At 42.7% G+C, this 19,934-nt stretch overlaps 1 protein-coding gene across 2 annotated transcripts in view; it reads left to right on the forward strand.

Moving 5' to 3' along the window:
* N4BP3 (NEDD4 binding protein 3) overlaps nt 1-19,934 on the forward strand; it is a 35,546-nt gene extending 15,612 nt beyond the window's left edge. For both annotated transcript variants that reach the window (XM_054976007.1, XM_054976008.1), the window contains exons 2-5: nt 7,221-7,652; nt 9,120-9,656; nt 17,267-17,524; nt 18,445-19,934. In XM_054976007.1, the coding sequence (XP_054831982.1) occupies nt 7,251-7,652; nt 9,120-9,656; nt 17,267-17,524; nt 18,445-19,014 (1,767 nt within the window). In that variant the 5' untranslated portion in view covers nt 7,221-7,250 and the 3' untranslated portion in view covers nt 19,015-19,934. The remainder of the gene's footprint in view (nt 1-7,220; nt 7,653-9,119; nt 9,657-17,266; nt 17,525-18,444) is intronic.

Raw genomic sequence — 19,934 nt, forward strand, 5'->3', positions numbered from 1 at the left:
AACTTACAGTGCAGGAAGTCTGAATCAGTAAACTAATTAGGTGGGCTCCTAAATTCAGCAGTATGACGCTAGTCCTTGTGCCCTAGGCTCCTAATACTCAGCATAAAAATTGATAACATTTGTTCTCCAAAGAGCTCTGGCAAGGAAGAGGAAGGTGTCATGTCTGTCATTCATTTGAAAGCAGCTACTTCCAGCTCCCTCCTAGCAGTGCTGAGTATTGCTAACTTTCACACCCACTCAGGAAATGGTGCAGTCCTATTCTTTTGTGTCCCAATGATCCTTTCCTGTTTCCTCCAGATGAGGTGTCCTATGTTGATGTGTCCCCTTGTCCTCTTATTAACATCTGTTTCCAGTTTAGCTGTCTGGAACATTACCTACTGAAGGGAAACTGTTTCATCAGAATGAACTGGAGAGCCAGTTTGGTGTTGTGGTTAAGAGCGATGAGACTCTAATCTGGAAAGCCGGGCTTGATTCCCCTCTCCTCCACTTGAAGCCAGCTGGGTGGCATTGGGTCAGTCACAGCTCTCTGGAGCTCTCTCAGCCCCACCCACCTCACAGGGTGATTGTCATGGGGATAATAATGACATACTTTGTAAACCGCTCTGAGGGGGTGTTAAGTTGTCCTGAAGGGTGGTATATAAATTGAATGTTATTATTATTTCAGTTCTTGCCCATATTACTTTCTCCCACCAAATAGTTAAACACAGGAGCCATGCCTTTAGTTAGAGCGACAGAGTGGACACTTATTCCTTATGGCAACAGTCCCCAATGTGGCACCCATGTTGCCCTGCTTCCTGGCTCTTTCCACATTCCTTTTCAAATTTGGTTCGTCTTTCTGTCCTCCTTTGCTTTAGACACATGCCCTCTTTTTCTTTTCTTTCCTTTGTCACTTTTCACATCGCTTCCTTCTCCTTTTTCCTTCCACAGCCACTTCCTATGACATTTGGACTGTAGTAATGGGTGCTGGAGCTCACAGCTTGTCTCTCCTTGTCTTTGCTAAAAACTTGTGTTTGTTTGAACAACTCCATCAACAGCAGAAAGAGTGAGGGAGCGATCCGTGCTACAAGAAGTGGAAATAAATATGAGAATAGCTGGATGAGAAAAAAGGAGGAGGAGAATACAGGATTTAGGCTCCCCTAGCCTTAACTACAGAAATCATTCGTTCCCACGTGAACCAGCACAAACGGGTACTGATCAGTCGGTCTGATCAGTTTTGGCAGTCAGTCTGTAATATACTGAATTCTGGCTCCCGAAAGCAAATCCATCCCACCTTCCTAGCGCCTGCCAGTGCCACATCCCCCCACTGCAAATAGAATCCAGAGGGGTAACTGCCACCCAACACAATTTACTATTAAGATTGTGCAAATTCCTCATTACCTGAAAGTTTCATTGGCCTAGAATCATAGAATCATAGAGTTGGAAGGGGCCATACAGACCATCTAGTCCAACCCCCTGCCCAGTGCAGGATTAGCCTAAAGCATCTCTGACAAATATTCATCCAGCCTCTTCTTGAAAACTGCCAGTGAGGGGGAGCTCACCACCTCCCTAGACAGCTGATTCCACTTTTGAACTACTCTGACCATGAAAACGTTTTTCCTAATATCCAGCCGGTACCTTTGTGCATGTAATTTAAGCCCATTGCTTCGGGTCCTACCCTCTGCTGCCAACTGGAACAGCTCCTTGCCCTCCTCCAAATGACAGCCTTTCAAATATTTAAAGAGAGTAATCATGTCCCCCCTCAATCTCCTCTTCTCCAAACTAAACATTCCCAAGGCCCTCAGCCTTTCCTCGTAGGGCTCAGTCTCCAGACCCTTGATCATCCTCGTCGCTCTCCTCTGCACCCTCTCGATTTTGGCCACATCCTTTTTGAAGTGAGGCCTCCAGAACTGCACACAATACTCCAGGTGCGGCCTGACCAAGGCAGTATAGAGAGGGGCTATGACCCCCTGTGATTTCGACGCTATGACCCCTTTGATACAACCCAAGATTGAATTAGCCTTTTTTTGCCACCACATCACACTGACTGCTCATATTTAGTTTACAGTCCACTCTTACCCCAAGATCCCTTTCACATATACTACTGCCCAGAAGTGTATCCCCTATCCAGTATTTGTGCTTCCCATTTTTGTGTCCCAGATATAATACTTTGCACTTGTCTTTGTTGAATTGCATCCTATTCACAGTTTCCCACTTCTCCAGAGTATTCAGGTCTTGTTGAATTTTAATTCTATCTTCTTGGGTGTTTGCTACTCCTCCCAATTTGGTATCATCAGCAAATTTAATGAGCAGCCCTTCCACGCCTTCATCCAGATCATTGATAAAAATATTGAAAAGTACCAGGCCCAAAACCAAGCCCTGCGGCACCCCACTGGACACCTCCCTCCAATCTGATGAAACGCCATTGACCACCACTCTTCGGGTGCGGTCCTCTAACCAGTTCTCTATCCACCAAACTGTCCTATAGTCCAGTCCACAGTCTTCCAGTTTGCCCATCAGAATGTCATGGGGGACCTTATCAAAAGCTTTACTGAAATCCAGATAAATCACGTCAACAGAGTTCCCCCAATCCAGTAAGCTGGTCACTCGATCAAAGAAGGAAACCAGGTTGGTCTGGCAAGATCCTGTTAGGGACAAAACCATGCTGACTTCCCCGGATCACTGAGCGGTCCTTCAGATGCTTACAGATTGATCCCTTTAAAATCTGTTCTAATATCTTCCCAGCAACAGAAGTCAGACTGACAGGCCTGTAGTTTCCTGGGTCATCCTTCTTCCCTTTCTTAAAGATTGGGATAACATTTGCTCTTCTCCAATCTTGTGGCACATCCCCAGTCCTCCAGGAGGCCCTGAAGATGATGGACAGGGGTTCTGCAAGTTCTCTAGAAAGTTCTTTCAGCACTCTTGCGTGCACCCCATCTGGCCCAGGGGATTTGTATTCATCCAGTGCAGCCAGATGCCTCTCCACAACCTCTCTGTCAATGTCAATTAGCCACTCAGATGTCCTGCCACATTTTCTACTATCTCTAGATGTGCCTGAGTTCTTCAGGGAGAAAACAGAGGAAAAAAAGTCATTAAGCCTGTCTGCTTTTTCTCTGTCCTGCATCAGAGTTTCTCCATCTACTCCCAACAGTGGTCCAATTGCCTCTTTTACCTTGTGTTTGCTTCTCACATATCTGTAGAAGTTTTTCTTATTGTAGCGAGCCCTCCTGACCAGACCCAGCTCGTACTGAGCTTTGGCCTCTCTGATGGCTGATCTGCAGTACCTAGTAACCCTCATATACTCCTCTTTAGAGGTCTGTCCTTCTCTCCATTTCCTGAACATTTCCTTTTTCTCCCTTAGCTTATTCTGGAGCTCTCTGTACATCCACATTGGTTTCTTGGAGCCCTTACCATGTTTCCATCTTGCTGTGATAGTGAGGGCTTGAGCTTGCAAAAGTTCGTGTTTGAGAAGGGCCCACCCTTCACTCGCTCCTTTCCCTTCCAGCACACTCCCCCGCGGAATGACTGTCATCAAGCCTTTGAGTTCATCGAAGTTGGCCCTACGAAAATCTAACCTACGAGTCTGGCTACGAACTTCCTTGGCCCCCCACAGCAACTGGAATTCAAGGAGGACATGGTCACTTCCCCCTAAGGTCCCCACCACCTTCATCTCATCTACCAATTCTTCCCTGTTAGTTAATATCAAGTCTAGTATGGCCGAGCCCCTTGTAGCTTCCTCCACCTTTTTAAAAAGGAAGTTATTGGCCCGGCAGGTCAGGAAATTGCGTGATTCATGACGCTTTGCTGAGCCTGTCTCCCAGCACACATCAGGGAAGTTGAAGTCACCCATAATTACAAGGTTCTGGATACTCTGCCAATCTGTTCAAAGAGGGCAGTATCCGTTTCTTCTCGCTGGCCAGGTGGTCTGTAGCAGACTCCAACAATAATACCCTTTGTCCTTCCTCCCCTTATTTCTACCCATATGCTTTCCACTGGGCTGTCCACCCCATTCTCCATAACTTCTTGACAATCAAGCCCTCTCCTCACATACAATGCCACTCCACCTCCTATTCTACCCTTCCGGTTTTTCTTGAACAACTCATACCCATCCACTAGCACATTCCAGTCATGGGAATCATCCCACCAAGTCTCAGTAATTCCTACTATATCGTAGCCCTCTATTTGCAATAGAAGCTCAAGCTCTTCTTTCTTATTACCCATACTTTGGGCATTGGTATATAGATACTTGTAGCCTTGTACATTTGTTTGACCTGTCCTACCCAGGTGGGTCCCCACTGTTTTCACTTCGTCATTGAAATCGCCATGTCGATCGTCCCCTTCCCCTTGCGGCATCAGTTTAAAGCTCTCCTGATGAAGTTCTCCAGGTTCGTTCCAAACATTTTCTTCCCTGCCCTTGAGAGGTGAAGCCCATCAGGTGTTAGAAGACCTTCTCTAAGAAAACCTATCCCATGGTCCCAGAACCCAAAGCGCTCCTGCCGGCACTACCATCTCAGCCAATGATTCACCTCAAGTATGGTCCGCTCCCTGCGTATTCCTCTTCCTATGACTGGAAGGATAGAAGAGAATACCACCTGAGCCCCCAATGTCTTCAACTGCCTTCCAAGAGCTTCATAATCCTCTTTAATTCTTGCGACAGTATTCGCAGCCGTGTCATTCGTTCCCACTTGAATCAGCACAAATGGGTACTTATCAGCAGGCTTGATGAGTTTCGGCAGTCGGTCGGTAATATCCTGAATTCTGGCCCCCAGCAAGCAACACATCTCTTGGAATAGGAGATCTGGCCCAGAGACATGGCGTTTCATACCCCTGAGCAGAGACTCCCTGACAACTACCACCTTCCGTTTTTCCCCACTTCCATGTGGCCCCATGTCCTCTGCACACCCTCTTCCAGGTCTTTGTGGTTCTCCTTCCTCTCTCATCTCCGTTACCATCTCTAGCACTTCAAAACGATTCTTGAGCTCAAGTGGACCAGAGCGTCTTCTTCATTGACATCTTCTGGTTTGTACCGTAGATCTGAGAGGAGGCTGAGAAGGGAGATCGACTCTTTCTTCTTCTCCTTGACTTTCCTGTTCTTGGCTGTGCAGAGCCCCCAGGCTCTTGTCAATAAAAAACCTCCCCTTCCTTGATCTCCTGAAGGGTGGTGATCCTCTCCTCCAGGCTCTGAACTTTTTCTTCCAAAAGTCTGACCAGCTTACACTTCTGGCAAGTGAACTCTGTCTTCTCTTCTGGAAGGAAAACAAACATGGCACACTCCATGCAGGTGACTGCGAAGGGGGCTTCAGTAGACATGATTGCCTTCCAAATATATACCCAGAGTACTTTCAGCAGAGTTTCGGGTCCCCCAGGCAGATCCCCAGGCTAAGAGCCACAGGCCAAGAGCCCTTAAGCTCTCGCCGTCTGGCGAGGAGGAGCCTTTTGTTTCAAAAGGTCACTTCCTGCCTAGCCCAGCAGGGCCCCAGGACAGTAGGGGGTGGGGCTTGTAACCAAGAGCAACAGCAAACAGCAGCAAACAGCAATTCACTCAGCCCCCAACAGCCCCACACAGAACTTAACCAGAACCACTCTCTAGCAAGCTACACAGAACCCACTCACCCTCAGCTTCTCACACAGTAGCTAGGAAAGGCAAAAGGCAGAAAGACAAAAAAACCCCTACCTTCTAGCAGCAGCTCTCCACCATCCACCGCCTCTTATAAATCTTCAGTTTTTCCATTTAGCATTTACTTGAAACTTTGTTTTAAAATATGTATGAAAGAATTAAGGCAGTCGTTTTGGGGTGAAATCCACACATTTTCCTCAAAATTCCAAAGAAAGAGCCCACAGGCTCAACAAAGTTGGGAACCCAGGCTTATGGAAATGCAAAGGGGGAAGACATAACCAAACAACAATTCATACTACGAGTTCCTTTAGTTCTACTGGCATTTGGATCTAGTATTTGTCTGGGCCTTGACCAGGGGAGCATATATAGGAGACTGGCCATAATTCTGAGCTATGGAAGTCAAAAGCTCATCCTGTTCCAGTCATGGCAGTGGATGTTATGTTGCTGCAATTAATGTAGAGAAAAAATGCTTTCATTATACATAAGGTTACATGGCATCTTGTACATCCTATATCCATGCTGTGTGATGTATGATTTGGGGACTAGGGTAGCGGCTGAGTTCTAGAACTGTTCTGAAATAGTTAAATCATATCAAAAGCACGTCATTCACCAGATGGACTGTTAGGATATCTCTGGGAGAAAAAGGAAATTCCACGAACAGCAAGAGGCCTTGAGCTCAGGCAGAAGAGCTTAAATGGAAATCTGAATCTGGGTGCCTTTTCAGTCTACTAACTAGCTGAACATCAGTTTGAATTCAAGAGGTGAAGACTGCGGGATTGCAGTGGCACCGTCATCATGACAAGATGGTAAAAAGCCAAGGCTGAATCTTGGACAGGAGCTTCATTGCTTACCATGGTACTAGAAATGTCAGGCCAACTCTTCTGTCTCTTTTGACTGGCCAGTCAATGGCCGAGTCCTACATATGAATGTGACTACAGGAGGCCAAGTGAGCGAGGGAAAGCTGCTGATAACTGTTGTCACCTATCTGTGGAGCCAATGTCAAGGCATAAAAAGGCTGTCTCTGTATCTAGAGCAGACTAAGAGCTGGTTTGGGACCAAAGACAAGGAAATGACGTTTGTGGGACTTTAATAGAGAGGAACCAGTGGTTGCACAAGTAATGCTGGTCCTGGAGCTGTTAAACTCCTTCTTGGCCTGCTAGTATGTATTTATTTTGGTTTCTTGCCCAGTTGCCTGAGGCAGGGGGAGGAGCTGAATATGGGAATCACCTGGTCATGAGAAGTGAGCAACTTAAGTTGGCTTTTGTGAGGAGCAGGGCTGGGTGTATTGCAAGTGCAACGACATGTTGGAAGTTGCTTTCACTGGGTGAGACATCTTCTGCACTTGGACTCTGCTCTGGCTAGGTGGCTAAAACAGTAAGGGAGATTCAGAATCAAGGCCCACAGTTAGCTTTTGTGCATTGTAATAACAGTGCCTTATGTTGGGGATCTCAGCTGTTAAGGCTTGAGTTTAAAGAAGTTTGCTTATATTTCTAGGATGGTGGGCAGCTTTGACTGGTGATACAATTTCACTGCCAGGAATGGATTTTTAGCTGGATCTCCTCAGAGACTGATGGGAAGAAATGTGTCAATAACTTTTTGTGAGTATGTATTTGACATCTTTTGACAGCACTGGAATCTCGCTTGTCTCTGAATCTCCATGGCAACAGCACAGGCCGCTCATGTAACCTGTGACCCCATCAATTGTCTCTCTGAACTTTACTCTCTGGACTCCGAGCCTAACACTGACTACAACATGGGCAGCGTGGGTAGCCTAGTGGAGAAACAAGATTTCTCGCCAGCTACATTGGGAGGTCTGCGAGGGATGCGCCAGCCAGATGGGCTGCTCCGGAAAGGAATGTCACAGCGTGAAGTCTTTGGCTATTTACATGGAGGAAAGAGAGATGCTCGAGCTGAGAAGAAGCACCAGTCATCTGGAGGAGGCTATAAACGGGATTATGAGAGTGACCGGGAGAATCAGTCTCCTGAGCGGTACTTCCGAGACAATCAACGTGGAGATTTTTCCAAGAGCTCTCTGCCTGAACGTGGACGCTTTGACAAGGTGGGAGAGATGGTGATATGAAAGTAGTAAGGAAGGGAGTGTTTCTTGACAGAGTGATGAGAAGGAAAATGGACTGGGTGTATTTTGGCCATTTTCCCATTGTTCTATTTCATGGGCTTTCTAGTAGTTATTAAAGCAACTTTATGGACCAGCATCCACAGGGAAGTATACCTAGCCTCCTCACTGCCGATCTTCAGGAGGCAGCTGAAGCATTTTTATTTAGGATTGCTTTTAATTAACTTTGTTTTTATGTTACTGCAGTCCTAAACTATGTTTTTAAACTTTGTTTTTAACTGATTGTTTTTATTTGTATTGTGAGCTGCCATGAGTTCCTGCATAGTAGAAAAGCAGCTAACAAATACTTTAAATAAATAAATAAGAATAAAGCCTCTGCCCTCTTAGAAAGTCCAGCAATGTGTGATGTTGGTATGCTGGAGCAACCCTGTGTCCTAAAATTGTATTAGAGCAGTGGGATACGGTAAGAGACACATGAATTGACTATGGCTGCTTTAGTGCAGGCCTAGCTATCAGACAGACCCTGCAGCATATCTGGCCCACAGCCATACCCCCAGTACTTTATTAGCTCACATCTAACTTTGTATGTTGCTGCAGCCACCCCAGCAAACGCTGCTTGAATCAATAGCTGTATGCAAGTTGTCACTTCAGAGCTAGTTGCCATTTAGCCTTCCCAGTGCTGATGGGAGATGCCTCTGCAGTGATATAGAGGATTCTGTGGCATCTCTACATTCAGCTCTGAGGCCTAAGGGGTGTTTCCCCGGCTACAAACGGCACCTCTCTCCATGCTGCTGGCTAGGCAGCAAGAAGCAGTGGTATTAAAACTGTCACAAGTTCACAATGCACAGCTTTTGTCCCTTTCAATATGAGAGATTTCCTCAGGGGGTGTCCTCTCCTTTCACACTGGGGCTGCATTCCAGCTCTTCATACTGGGGATGGGATTAGACCTGTTGCCTAGTGTACAGCCTCCCTGGTCAAAGAAGGTGGTCATCCCAGTTTTAGTGAATTCTAGATTCCTTTAGCAGCTGAAACAAGGTTGATAGAAGTTGAAGGGGCCAGATGTGAGATGAGTAGACCAACTTTATAACTCTGGCAAGAACATGTTGATGTATTCTTTGCTATTCCAGAGGACAATCAGATCTAATGCACTTAGGTTACCAGACTGTATATTTCAACTGAACATTAGGAGAAAATTCCTAATAGTAGGCATGATTTGATAATGGAACTAGAGGGTGAGAGGGCACTCCCACAATGGAAGTTTTTAAAGCAGAGGATGGATAGAGATGGTAGGTCAGGAGGGTTCTAGCTTAGAAATTCCTGCACTGAGCGGGGGTCAGAACTTGATGGCCTATGAGGCCCTTTACAACTCTAGAACATTATGATGCCTTCCATTCTTGCTCTTCTAAGTAACACTAGGGTGATATATTTGCTAATGGCTTTTGTGTTTTCCAGTGTCGGATCAGGCCTTCAGCCTTCAAGGTGATGTCTGGGAAGAGCTTGTTGTCCATGCAGGGACTGTCATCATCCAAAGGGCAGAAGCTGTCAAAGAGCAATGGTAGTCTGCATACACTCTTGACACAGAGCAGCACTGGCAGCTCTTCACAACGTGCTCCCCTGCGCAGCCATTTGCTGCACACCATCAGCCTGGATGAGGGCACCAATTCCATCCAAAGTTTTCCCACATACAACCCTCGCTTCAAACCAGCCCAAAGCCAGTTCAGTGCTTCTGTAGGCCACATCAATCACATCGGTGGTTCCTTAGACAGGGCCTCACGAGGGCCGCGGGATCCTTTGGCTGTAGAGAAAGCACCATTGTCTTGCAAGAGCTTGAGTCGGCTGCAGAGTTCTGGGGAACCACCCCCTCCTTATGAGCCCACATACTCTCTGGAAGATGTGGTAAAGCAGCTTGAGGACCGGCTGAGTGAAAAGGGCATGGAGCTCCGCCAGCTTACAAGGAACTTAAATGTGACTGATGACCCCTTCGCACAGGTGAGTGAAATTCCCCTACAGCTGTTACTTGGTTCCTCATTCCTCATTTTGCCTCTGCTTCACCCTCCATTTCTAAAGCTCTCAATTTCTAATATTCATCTCCTTCACATCATTGTCATCCGTGTTGCCTTTCTCCAAACTTATAAATAGCCATTTGCCTGGCTGCCTGTGATGAGTAAGAATTGCCCCAAGGCAAACAAGCTGGAAAGCTTGGTGGATTTGGGAGATTTTTTTTTTCTTTTCAGGCTTTCAGTGTGCCACAAATTACCAACATGGACATGTGTGGGCAAGTGGGCTAGTAAAAATGTTTGTGAGCTCCTCCTTCATGTCTGCTTTCCACTCCAGGAAACATTTCCAGCAAAAATATTTGTAGACTTAGTCTGCTTTTCTTTCCACTCGCATCCTGAACAACTCTTGCTACTGGCCTAATCCTCAAACTCACTTTTCAGTTTCTTGAGATAATCTTCAATAGAGTCCCTGGAATGAGATTCCATAGGAGAATATGCATGTGAATCCCCTGAGTAGTTTATGGTTGCCTGTGTGTCAGTGGGAGGGATGTCCAGTCTATGCTGTACTGGGTTTTTTTTCAGGGCCATATTGAAAGATGTGTTCATAACAGATCTCCTCCATGCAGCAGAGTGCAAATGCATGCTGTACTCTTGCTGGCCGATCATTATAAGGGAAGGTCAGGTAGTAAAATAACCTTCCAAATATGCTCACATACTTAAAAGCTTTATTATTCAGTCTACCCACACAATACCTCTGTAAGTCATTTGTGTGTCAAAAGGAAAAATGTTTTGAAAAGTATTTGCTCACTTTTCAAAACATTTTTCCTTTTGACACACACATGACTTACAGAGGTATTGTGAGGGTAGACTGAATAATAAAGCTTTTAAGTATGTGAGCATATTTGGAAGGTTATTTTACAACCTGAAAAGTATTTCAGCTCAGGGACTTCCGGTTTGGATTTATGGCGGTCTGAAGCAGCCTAAGACTTGGGCTGTCCGAGACACTGTTTTTTTTGGAAAGCGCGGCGCCTCAATGCCCGTTTCCACCCCAACTTCAGGGAGAAGTTGGGCTTGAACGCTACGCTACACCCCCCCCGAGAGAGTGAGATCTTGGTGAAGGAGGGGGTTCTGAATTAAGGACTCCCACCATCACCTTGAGGTCCCCTCGGAGAAGGGTGAGCTTCTATCTCTGCAGTGCCTCAGGAGTCATTAAATTGGCATAAGATCGTCAGAACCAAGCTTCAGCAACAGCTTTTACCAAAGATTAAGCAAAGGAAACAACACAGACAACCCACAGAATCGGCAAAGGTAAAGATTGTTATCAGACTTTTAAAAATGGAACGGCAGTAAAAAGACCAAGGGAAAATAAAATAATGGACAGAATATAAAAGAAGAGACGTTTAGTAATAGAAGCAGAGTAAAATTGAAGACGCTGGGGAAGTAAATATAGACTAAAAATCTGAAAAGAAATATTGTTTATACTTACTGCGGTCAGAATTGAGATAACCAGCGTGAGAAAGCAGAGGGGGGGACTGGAGAAACATCGCGAGATGGGAAGTTAACAGCAGAGCAGACAATTGGATTCCTAGCAAGGACAGTAAAGTGAAAGGAAGAGGACTGACGGAAAAAGGAACCAAAACAAATATACTACTGGGAGGCTACAAAGGCAACAGGAACAGGAAGTGCGCCATCTTAAGTAAGGTACGAAGCTAAGCCAGAAACCATAGAGACGCTGTAATGATACCATAGAGAAAAAACGCCCGACATTTTGGACTTTAAAATGACTTTTTTTTCTTTTTTAAAGAAATTTTAAGAAAAGGCAAGGTTTAAATGATTCAACACGGATTTGAGGAAAAGGGCAGACATGTGGGGAGGCTCAAAACCGAGCCCCACGATGGCCGGGAAAAAAGGAGCAGATAAGGAATGGCAAATCTCGGTGGATGCAGCGATCAAAGGACTGGAAAAAAAAAGTGGCAGAGAATCACAAAGAGTTGTTACAGAAGATGCAAGAAATGCTGGCAAAAGATTTTAAAGAGATGAGAGATGTTATTCAAGCCGATGTAGTTGCACTGGCAAAAAAGATAGAGGGAGTAAAGGAAGATTTGCAAGTGACAACTAAAAAAGTGGAACAGGTAGAACAAAAGACAAATGATATAAAAGCAGAAATGAAACATGAAAATCAAGTGATGCAGACAAGAGTGGCAATGATGGAGTGTAAGGCGACGGAAAAGCAGTTAAGATTTCGTGGCATTCAGGAATCTGAGACTCAAACCACACAAGAGCAGATGACAAAGATATTGGCAGAATTTCTAGGGAAAGAGGAAGATGAAATAACAGCAAATATGGACTTGGCGTACAGAATCAACTCGGCTTTTGCACAACAGAGAAAGCTACCAAGAGATATTATTGTGCAATTAGTGACAAAGAGAATGAAGGAAGAGATACTTAAGAGGCATTTTGAAAAACCCCTAATAAAGGAGGGGAGTAGAATTAAGATCATGAAAGAAGTTCCAAAACGGATTCTCCAAGAACGGAAAAAATACAGGGAATTGACCCAGAAATTAAGAGACAAAGACATCAGATATAGATGGGAAGTCCCAGAAGGTCTAAGCTTTTATTACAAAGTTTTGAGAATTATCATCAAAACAAAGGAGCAAATGGAAAAATTCTTACAGGAAAATGCAGAGGACTTTTCTGGATTATTAAAAATGTAGAATATGGAGTACAAATTAATATCGGGGAATGTGAATGGACTGAACTCACCTCAAAAGAGAAAGACAACTTTTCATTGGCTAAAGAAGCAAAATTGTAATATAGTATGTCTACAAGAGACACTTATTAAAGATAAAGATACAAAATATTTAAAAAACAAAACGATTGGGGAAAGAATATATATCAGCGTCTAAACAAAAGAAGAAAGGAGTAGTGATCTATATAAATGAGGCTGTAGAATCAAAATTAATTTTTCAGGATCAAGATGGAAGATATGTGGCCGTGGAAATAAATATAAATGCGAAAAAAATATTGGTAATAGCTCTCTATGCTCCAATGGAGCAAAAGACCAATTTTTCAAAGACTTATTGAATAAATTAGATCAGGATGTATTTGATCAGATGATATTGGTTGGAGATTTTAATGGTGTGGTGGACTTGAAATTAGACAAAAAATCAAAAGCAACCATTAAAAAATCAGGGAAGTTACCAAAAACTTTTTTTGAATTAGTTCAACAAGAACATTTGGAAGACGTATGGAGAAAAGAAAATCCGAAAAGTACTGAATTTACATACTACTCCGCAAGGCACTTATCATTTTCACGTATTGACATGATTTGGGCAACAAAAGATTTGACTTTATTGACTAAAAAAGTGGAAATTTTACCGAAGGTGAGCACAGACCACAATCCAATGTTATGGAAATGGACAATGGGTCGAAGAAAATTTAGATGGAGAATAAATGAGGATTTATTACAAAACCAGGAAAATTTGAAGTATTTGAAAGAAGAAACTAAGCAATTTTTTTAATCAAATAATAACAATGAAGTTTCAACACAGATGGTATGGGATACCTATAAGGCTGTAATGAGAGGAAACATAACTTTACTTAATAGTAAGGATAAGAAAAGAAAGCAGGAGAAATGGCAAGAAATACAAGAAAAATATATAAAAAGGAACAACAATTGAAGAAAAGACCAGGGAAAAAGTCGATTATACAGGAAATCAAAATACTACAGGATCAAATAACAGCCATTAGTAATAAAGAGCTAGAATGGAAGTTAAAGACATTAAAGCAGAAGTCATTTGAAGGAGCAAATAAACCAGGAAAGTATCTAGCCTGGCAACTGAAAAAAGGAAGGAAATGAAAATTATTAATACAATAAGGGAGGATGGTAAAGAATTGAAAGATCATCAATTAATTAAGCGTGCGTTCTTTAAATACTATGCTAAATTATTTCAAAAGAAATCTGTGAATGTTCAAGAGATAGATGGGTATTTAAAGAATGCCCATTTACCAAAGGTACCAGAAAAGATGAAACAGAGACTGAATGCTCCAATAACAGAAGAAGAAGTCATACAGGCTACTGAAGCAGCTAAGATTGGGAAAGCACCAGGACCTGATGGGATCACAGCTAAATTTTACAAAGTAATGAAGAAGGACCTAGTACCGATTTTAAAAAATGTAATGAACGATATGCTTCAAGGAAAGGGTCTCCCAGATACATGGAATGAAGCTAGTATTGCACTGATCCCAAAAGAAAGTCAAGATTTGACAGTGTTGAAAAATTATAGACCCATATCGCTCATAAACAATGATTACAAAATAATGGCAAGAATACTGGCGGATAGGCTCAAAATATGGTTAATGGACTTTATAGATGAAGATCAGGCCGGATTCTTACCAAACAGGCAATTAAAAGACAATTTGAGAGTAGTGATAAATGCTGTTGAATATTACGACAAGCGACCTGATAAGGAAGTTGGCCTATTCTTTGCAGACGCAGAGAAGGCCTTTGATAACTTGAACTGGGACTTTATGTTCGCAACCATGGAGAAGATGGATCTAGGCAATGAATTTATACAAGCAGTGAAAACAATTTATAACTTACAAAGGGCAACAATATGTGTCAATGACGACCTGACAGAGAAGTTGGAAATAAGGAAAGGAACCAGACAAGGATGTCCACTATTGCTGCTTTTGTTTGTGATGGTCTTAGAAGTATTATTGAGGAGGATTAAAGAAGATGATAGTATAAAAGGAATAAAAATAAAAGGATCCTCCTACAAATTGAGAGCATTTGCAGACAATGTGATGTTTATAGTGGAAGACCCTCTACAAACCCTGCCAAGACTGCTGGACAAAATAAAGGAGTTTGGAGACTTGGCGGGATTTTACATAAATAAAAAGAAGTCAAAAATAATAACAAAAAATATGACTAAGAAGAAACAACAAGAACTAAGTGAATAACAAACTGCGAAGTGGTACACAGGACTAAATATTTGGGGATAGAGCTGACAGCTAAGAATATAGACTTGTTTAAGAATAATTACGAAAAGCTCTGGATTCAAATTGAAAGAGACATGATAAAATGGAATAAATTAAATTTGTCGTGGTTAGGCCGAATTGCCACAATCAAAATGAATGTACTGCCCAGAATGATGTTTTTAATGCAAACAATTCCAACTGTGAAAGATAAGAAACAATTTGAAAAATGGCAGAGGAAAATATCAGAATTTGTACGGGCAGGAAAGAAACCAAGAGTTAAGATGAAAGTTCTTTGTGACGCTAAGGAAAGAGGAGGAATGCAGTTACCTGATCTAAGACTTTATCATGAAATGATATGTTTGGTGTGGCTAAAAGAATGGGTGTCTTTGACCAATCACAAGTTATTAACGTTGGAAGGATATAATAAATTATTTGGATGGCATGCATACATGTGGTATGAAAAGTACAAAATGGATGCAATGTTTCAGCACCACTACCTTAGAAGGAATCTATTGTCAACTTGGCTCAAGTACAAGAAATTTATAGAACTAAAGAAACTACTTTGGATTGTTCCAGCTGAAGTAATTAACCCAAATATGGAATATCAGGGAAAGGAATGGCTTACCTTCAAAGAATTAACAGTATTAGACAATGATGGGTTGAAACTTAAGCGAAACGAGGAGTTGCCATTTAAATATGGTTGGTTACAATATAGACAAATTAAAGATTTATTTGATTCAGAACATAGAAAGAATGGTTTTAGAATTAAAAATTCAGAACTAGAGGAGTTATTATTGGGGGATACCAGTAAAGCAATATCTGAAATGTATAAGTTGTTATTGAAGTGGTTTACAGAAGATGAAACAGTCAAGGTGCAAATGGTAAAGTGGGCTATAAATTGTAATAAGGAAATAGCGATGGAAGCATGGGAACAATTATGGAAAAATACTTTAAAAATATCAACTTGTACCAGTATTAAAGAGAATGGTTATAAAATGCTGTATAGATGGTACTTAACACCGAAAAAATTAGTCATAGCTAACAAACAGTTATCGAATAAATGTTGGAAATGTAAGGAGCATGAAGAAGGTTCTCTATTTCATATGTGGTGGACTTGCCAAAAGGCTAGAGACTACTGGTCTAGAATTTGTGCTGAAATGTCTTTGATATTACAATATAATGTTGCTAAAAATCCAGAAATGTTAATGCTATCTTTACATTTAGAAGAGGTCAATAAAAATGATAAGATATTGTTATATTATATGATAGTAGCAGCAAGAATTTTATATGCTCAATACTGGAAAAAAGAAGTACCGAATATTGAAGAATGGACAAGGAAGCTGTTGTACATGGCCGAAATGGACAAATTAACTAGAAATCTGAAAGAGCAAGATCCAGGAATTTTCTTGGAAGATTGGAAGAAGTTCAAGAAATATTTGGAAAAGAAATGCGATGTTAAAGGACAACTGTGGCCTTTGGAGGGATTTTAAACTTTATTAAATAAGACTTTAACTAAGGGAATATATATTAAGATCTTTACCATGGTTAATATATTATGATTGCAATATAGTGTAATAATAATCTCTATGAATAAACGGGAGGGTTCGAGTGTTGTTGGAAGTCAACAGAGAATAGGGGGAGGGGAGGGGGTGGGGTCATATACTTAGAAAGGTTAATTTGGATAAGATGTATGTATTAACCAACTATTTTATATCACCTCATCCAATAAAATCTATTTAAAAAAAAAAGTATTTCAGCTCAGTTGCCTAGTGGCAATTCATATTCCCTAAGTTCTTTCAACCTACTCATCTATCTGTCAGTTTTTGTTGTCTTCTGCCAAAGAGCTCAGGGCAGCATATATGGTTATTCTTCTCTTGTAAGGTAGGTGAAGTTGAGAGAGGTGAAAGGCCCAAGGTTAGCAACTGAACTTCATGGCTGGAGGTCCTAGTCTGAGAGGCTAACCACTGTACACCACTGGCGAGCGATGCCTCGTAACCCTTTTGTTTTGTTTTAAAAGCTCTCTTTTTTTGTTGATGTGAGGAATACAATTGGGTGAAGGAAAAAACTAGGACTATATACCAAGCTGCTGCTGCTGCTGTCCATGCGTGCCTTCTCTCTGCCAAAGGACAATTGGCAGATCATGAAATCCCTGTAGATGTGAGCTGTGGTCCTGGGTCTAACTTGACAGTTCTGATGATTCTCCCCCCTGCAGTGATCCTGGCTTTAGTGTTATTTCTCCAGCACTGAACAGCTGGGCAGTAACATCACATGAATACTGGAAAGCTGCTCCTTTTCCATTCTAAATAGGCATGCATACATCTATCATACATATACAATCAGGCTAATTATAAGCAGCACACTTATTGCAAAACAGGCCTTGGTACTTTGGTCTTAATCTCATCTAAAGCATTGCTGTATATGGATGCCAGGGATTAAGCCTGGGACCCTCAGCACACAGAAGATGATATCCTATAGCCCTTTCTTAAGAGGAATGGATTTGCCTTCCATGGAAGGCCTGAGCTTTATGGAGTAGGAGAGCTGTCTCATTGAGTAACACTCTTGACTTACCAACTGAGTCTGGTCTTTTAGTTCCCCTCCATAACTTTATTTTTGTTTGGTCAGATGTTTGAAGACAAACAGCGGTTGTGGATGGAGGAGCTGGAGGAGCTGAAGCAGATGTATGTGGCCAAGTTGCAGCAAGTAACACAGCAGGCCCAGCGCAGCCAGCGGGCACTTCAGCTGCAGCTCTATAAGGCGCATCAGGAAAAGAAACGGCTGCAAGAAGAGCTCGAGCTTCAACAGAACCAGTGTGAAGAGCTGAGGCAACGGCGGCAGCAGGCAGAGCGCCTCAGTCCCAAGTTGGAGGAGACTAAGTGGGAGGTAAGGAGGAAGAGCAGTTGCAAAAGGAACAGCACCCTGGCTTAGTCCTTTTCCACTGTGCTCCTGGCTCTTGATGGTTTCTGGAACTAAAAACAAACAAATCAAGCCAATGAGGTGCAGCATTGTTTAATAGAAAATTTTCAGTTTCCTTACATGTTTCACGGATCTACACATTTTCTGTGCTTCATAGGAACACAAAATATACTTTTCATAGGCATTCCACCGTATTTGTTTGATTTTATTAGGGAAATGGACTCCTCCCCCTATGAATGTATTACTGTAAGGATTTGGGAAGCTTTTTAAATTTGTTGGTAGATCCATGTGGGGAATGTTATGAATTATTTTTATGCTTAAGTTAAAAACATGCTTATGTATGTATTTGTAGATTCCCAGGTAAAGATTAGCGTAAAAGATACAGAGTAGAGAACTTTCTATTATACAACTGCTTTGTGGATTTCTCCTAAACATAAAATGTATTTCTTTAGTACCTTTATATTCTCCCTCTCAACAAAGATCTCAAGGTCTTGCAGGGGTCTGCTTGATGTCTAAACTACCCCATCTAAGAGCACTGGCAGGGTGACAAGTGATAATGAACTTCCTGGTGTCCTTGTGAAGCAGATTAGTGTTAGTTAATTAGTTTAATTAAGTTGCGGGGAAAGTGGCCAGGGTTACTGCTCTTGACGTACTGTCCAGGAATCAGGTTCTAAATGCAGCATTATAATGTCTCCCCCTGAGTCTGTCATAATCCCCTCAGAGTATTTCCTCCATTTTCCTTCGTTTCTAAGAGTTTCATTGACTCCAGTTTGGCCACAAATCTGGTATTTGGGAATACTCCAACTTCCCAACTTTTGCAGCTTTGATGGATCAATTCTCCCTCTCTAATCTAGTCTCGTTCTTACCTGAACATAATCTTTTGACAGGTTTGTCAGAAGACTGCAGAAATTTCGTTGCTCAAACAGCAAATCCGAGATACCCAGGAAGAGATGAGCCAGAAACTGGGTGAGATCTTCAGCTTGAAGTCCCAGCTGCGGGATGCCCGAACAGAGTTGCAAGTCAAGGACTCACAACTGGTGCATTTGGGGGACTCTTTCCAAGCCTTGCCAGAGCATGGCTCCCCACTTCCTCCAAGGGACTCCACAATGCAAGCATGCCAGGACTTTTTGGGATGTGAAACGGATGACTCCAAATGCCGGGGAATGCAAGGGGAGAGTGTAGAAGGCCCAGACTGGCTATGGGCAGAGCTACTGCGGGAGAGGCACCAGGCTCAGCTGCAGGCTGCAAACTTTGAGCAGGAGAGAAAAACCTGGCAACAGGAGAAGGAGAAAGTCTTACGCTATCAGCGGGAGATTCAGGCCAGCTACATGGAGATGTATCACCGGAACCAAGCCCTGGAGAGGCAGCTCAATGAATTACGGCAGCTGCAGGTTGAACCCAGAGATATCAACTCAGAATCACCTTGGATTGAGAGAGTTGAGTCCTCAAAGATTTGAACAAACTTTATGAGAGAGGTCCTATGCTGGGACAGCAAATGGTCAGAGAGGCTACACTGCATCATGTGTCCGTAGGATCTGGTCAAAGAAGGGGTTAAACTAAGGGGCTTATCAGCCTGGCCCAGAAATTTACTCCTGTAACAAACATGGAAACTTGCCTTTGTTTTTGTAACTATTAGCACTGTGGCTTTTGCAGACTGTTGCCGTCCATGGAGAAAATTCCCAGCATTACCTCTGGTAATGTAGGCTGTTGCTACCTGTCTTGGAGGGCAGGATGCTTTCCTGCTGTGTCTTCTGTTGTGCTCACATTGGCAGTAACTGTCAGGATGAAAGATTTGTTACTGTGGAGCATGCATGGCTAAGACCGAGAGCTATGGTCATTGTTGATAACACCTGATGAGGAAAACCAATGAGGAATGTGTATCTGGTTGTACCATCCTGCCCCTTCACAGCTTGACATTTGTACTAAGTAGGAAAGATTGATTACCTACCTTGGCATAAGCCCTGCTCTATAGGATTTTACTTCTTTCTATCTGGCTTATCTTCATGCCTGGTTTTGAAGCTCCAAATGTGACCTGATAGTGTGTGCCTTGTATTGTAAATGACCAAGAAGATCTTTGTGTGTTTTTATCTAGAATGTGTGAGAAACTCAAGCATAAGAATTGGCTTTTTAGGTCTCTAAGACAAAAAGCTCAGTGAAGGCCAACCTTTTGGGCTTAACCACCAAAAGGCCATGGGTCAATGCCATGAGGGCTTGGGCTAGTTTCTCCACAGGCCATGAAAGAGTGGGGATAGGGGCTGTGGGCACCTTCTGTTTCGTTGCTGCTTGGTGCCCCAGTTCTGGATTTTTGAAGGTTCTAGCCAGAGTTATAAGGTAGAAGCTCTGCCTGGCAACTTCTGGAATAAAAATCTGTCTGACA

Source organism: Eublepharis macularius, chromosome 4 (genome assembly GCF_028583425.1).
Source record: "Eublepharis macularius isolate TG4126 chromosome 4, MPM_Emac_v1.0, whole genome shotgun sequence".
Lineage (NCBI taxonomy): Eukaryota > Metazoa > Chordata > Lepidosauria > Squamata > Eublepharidae > Eublepharis > Eublepharis macularius.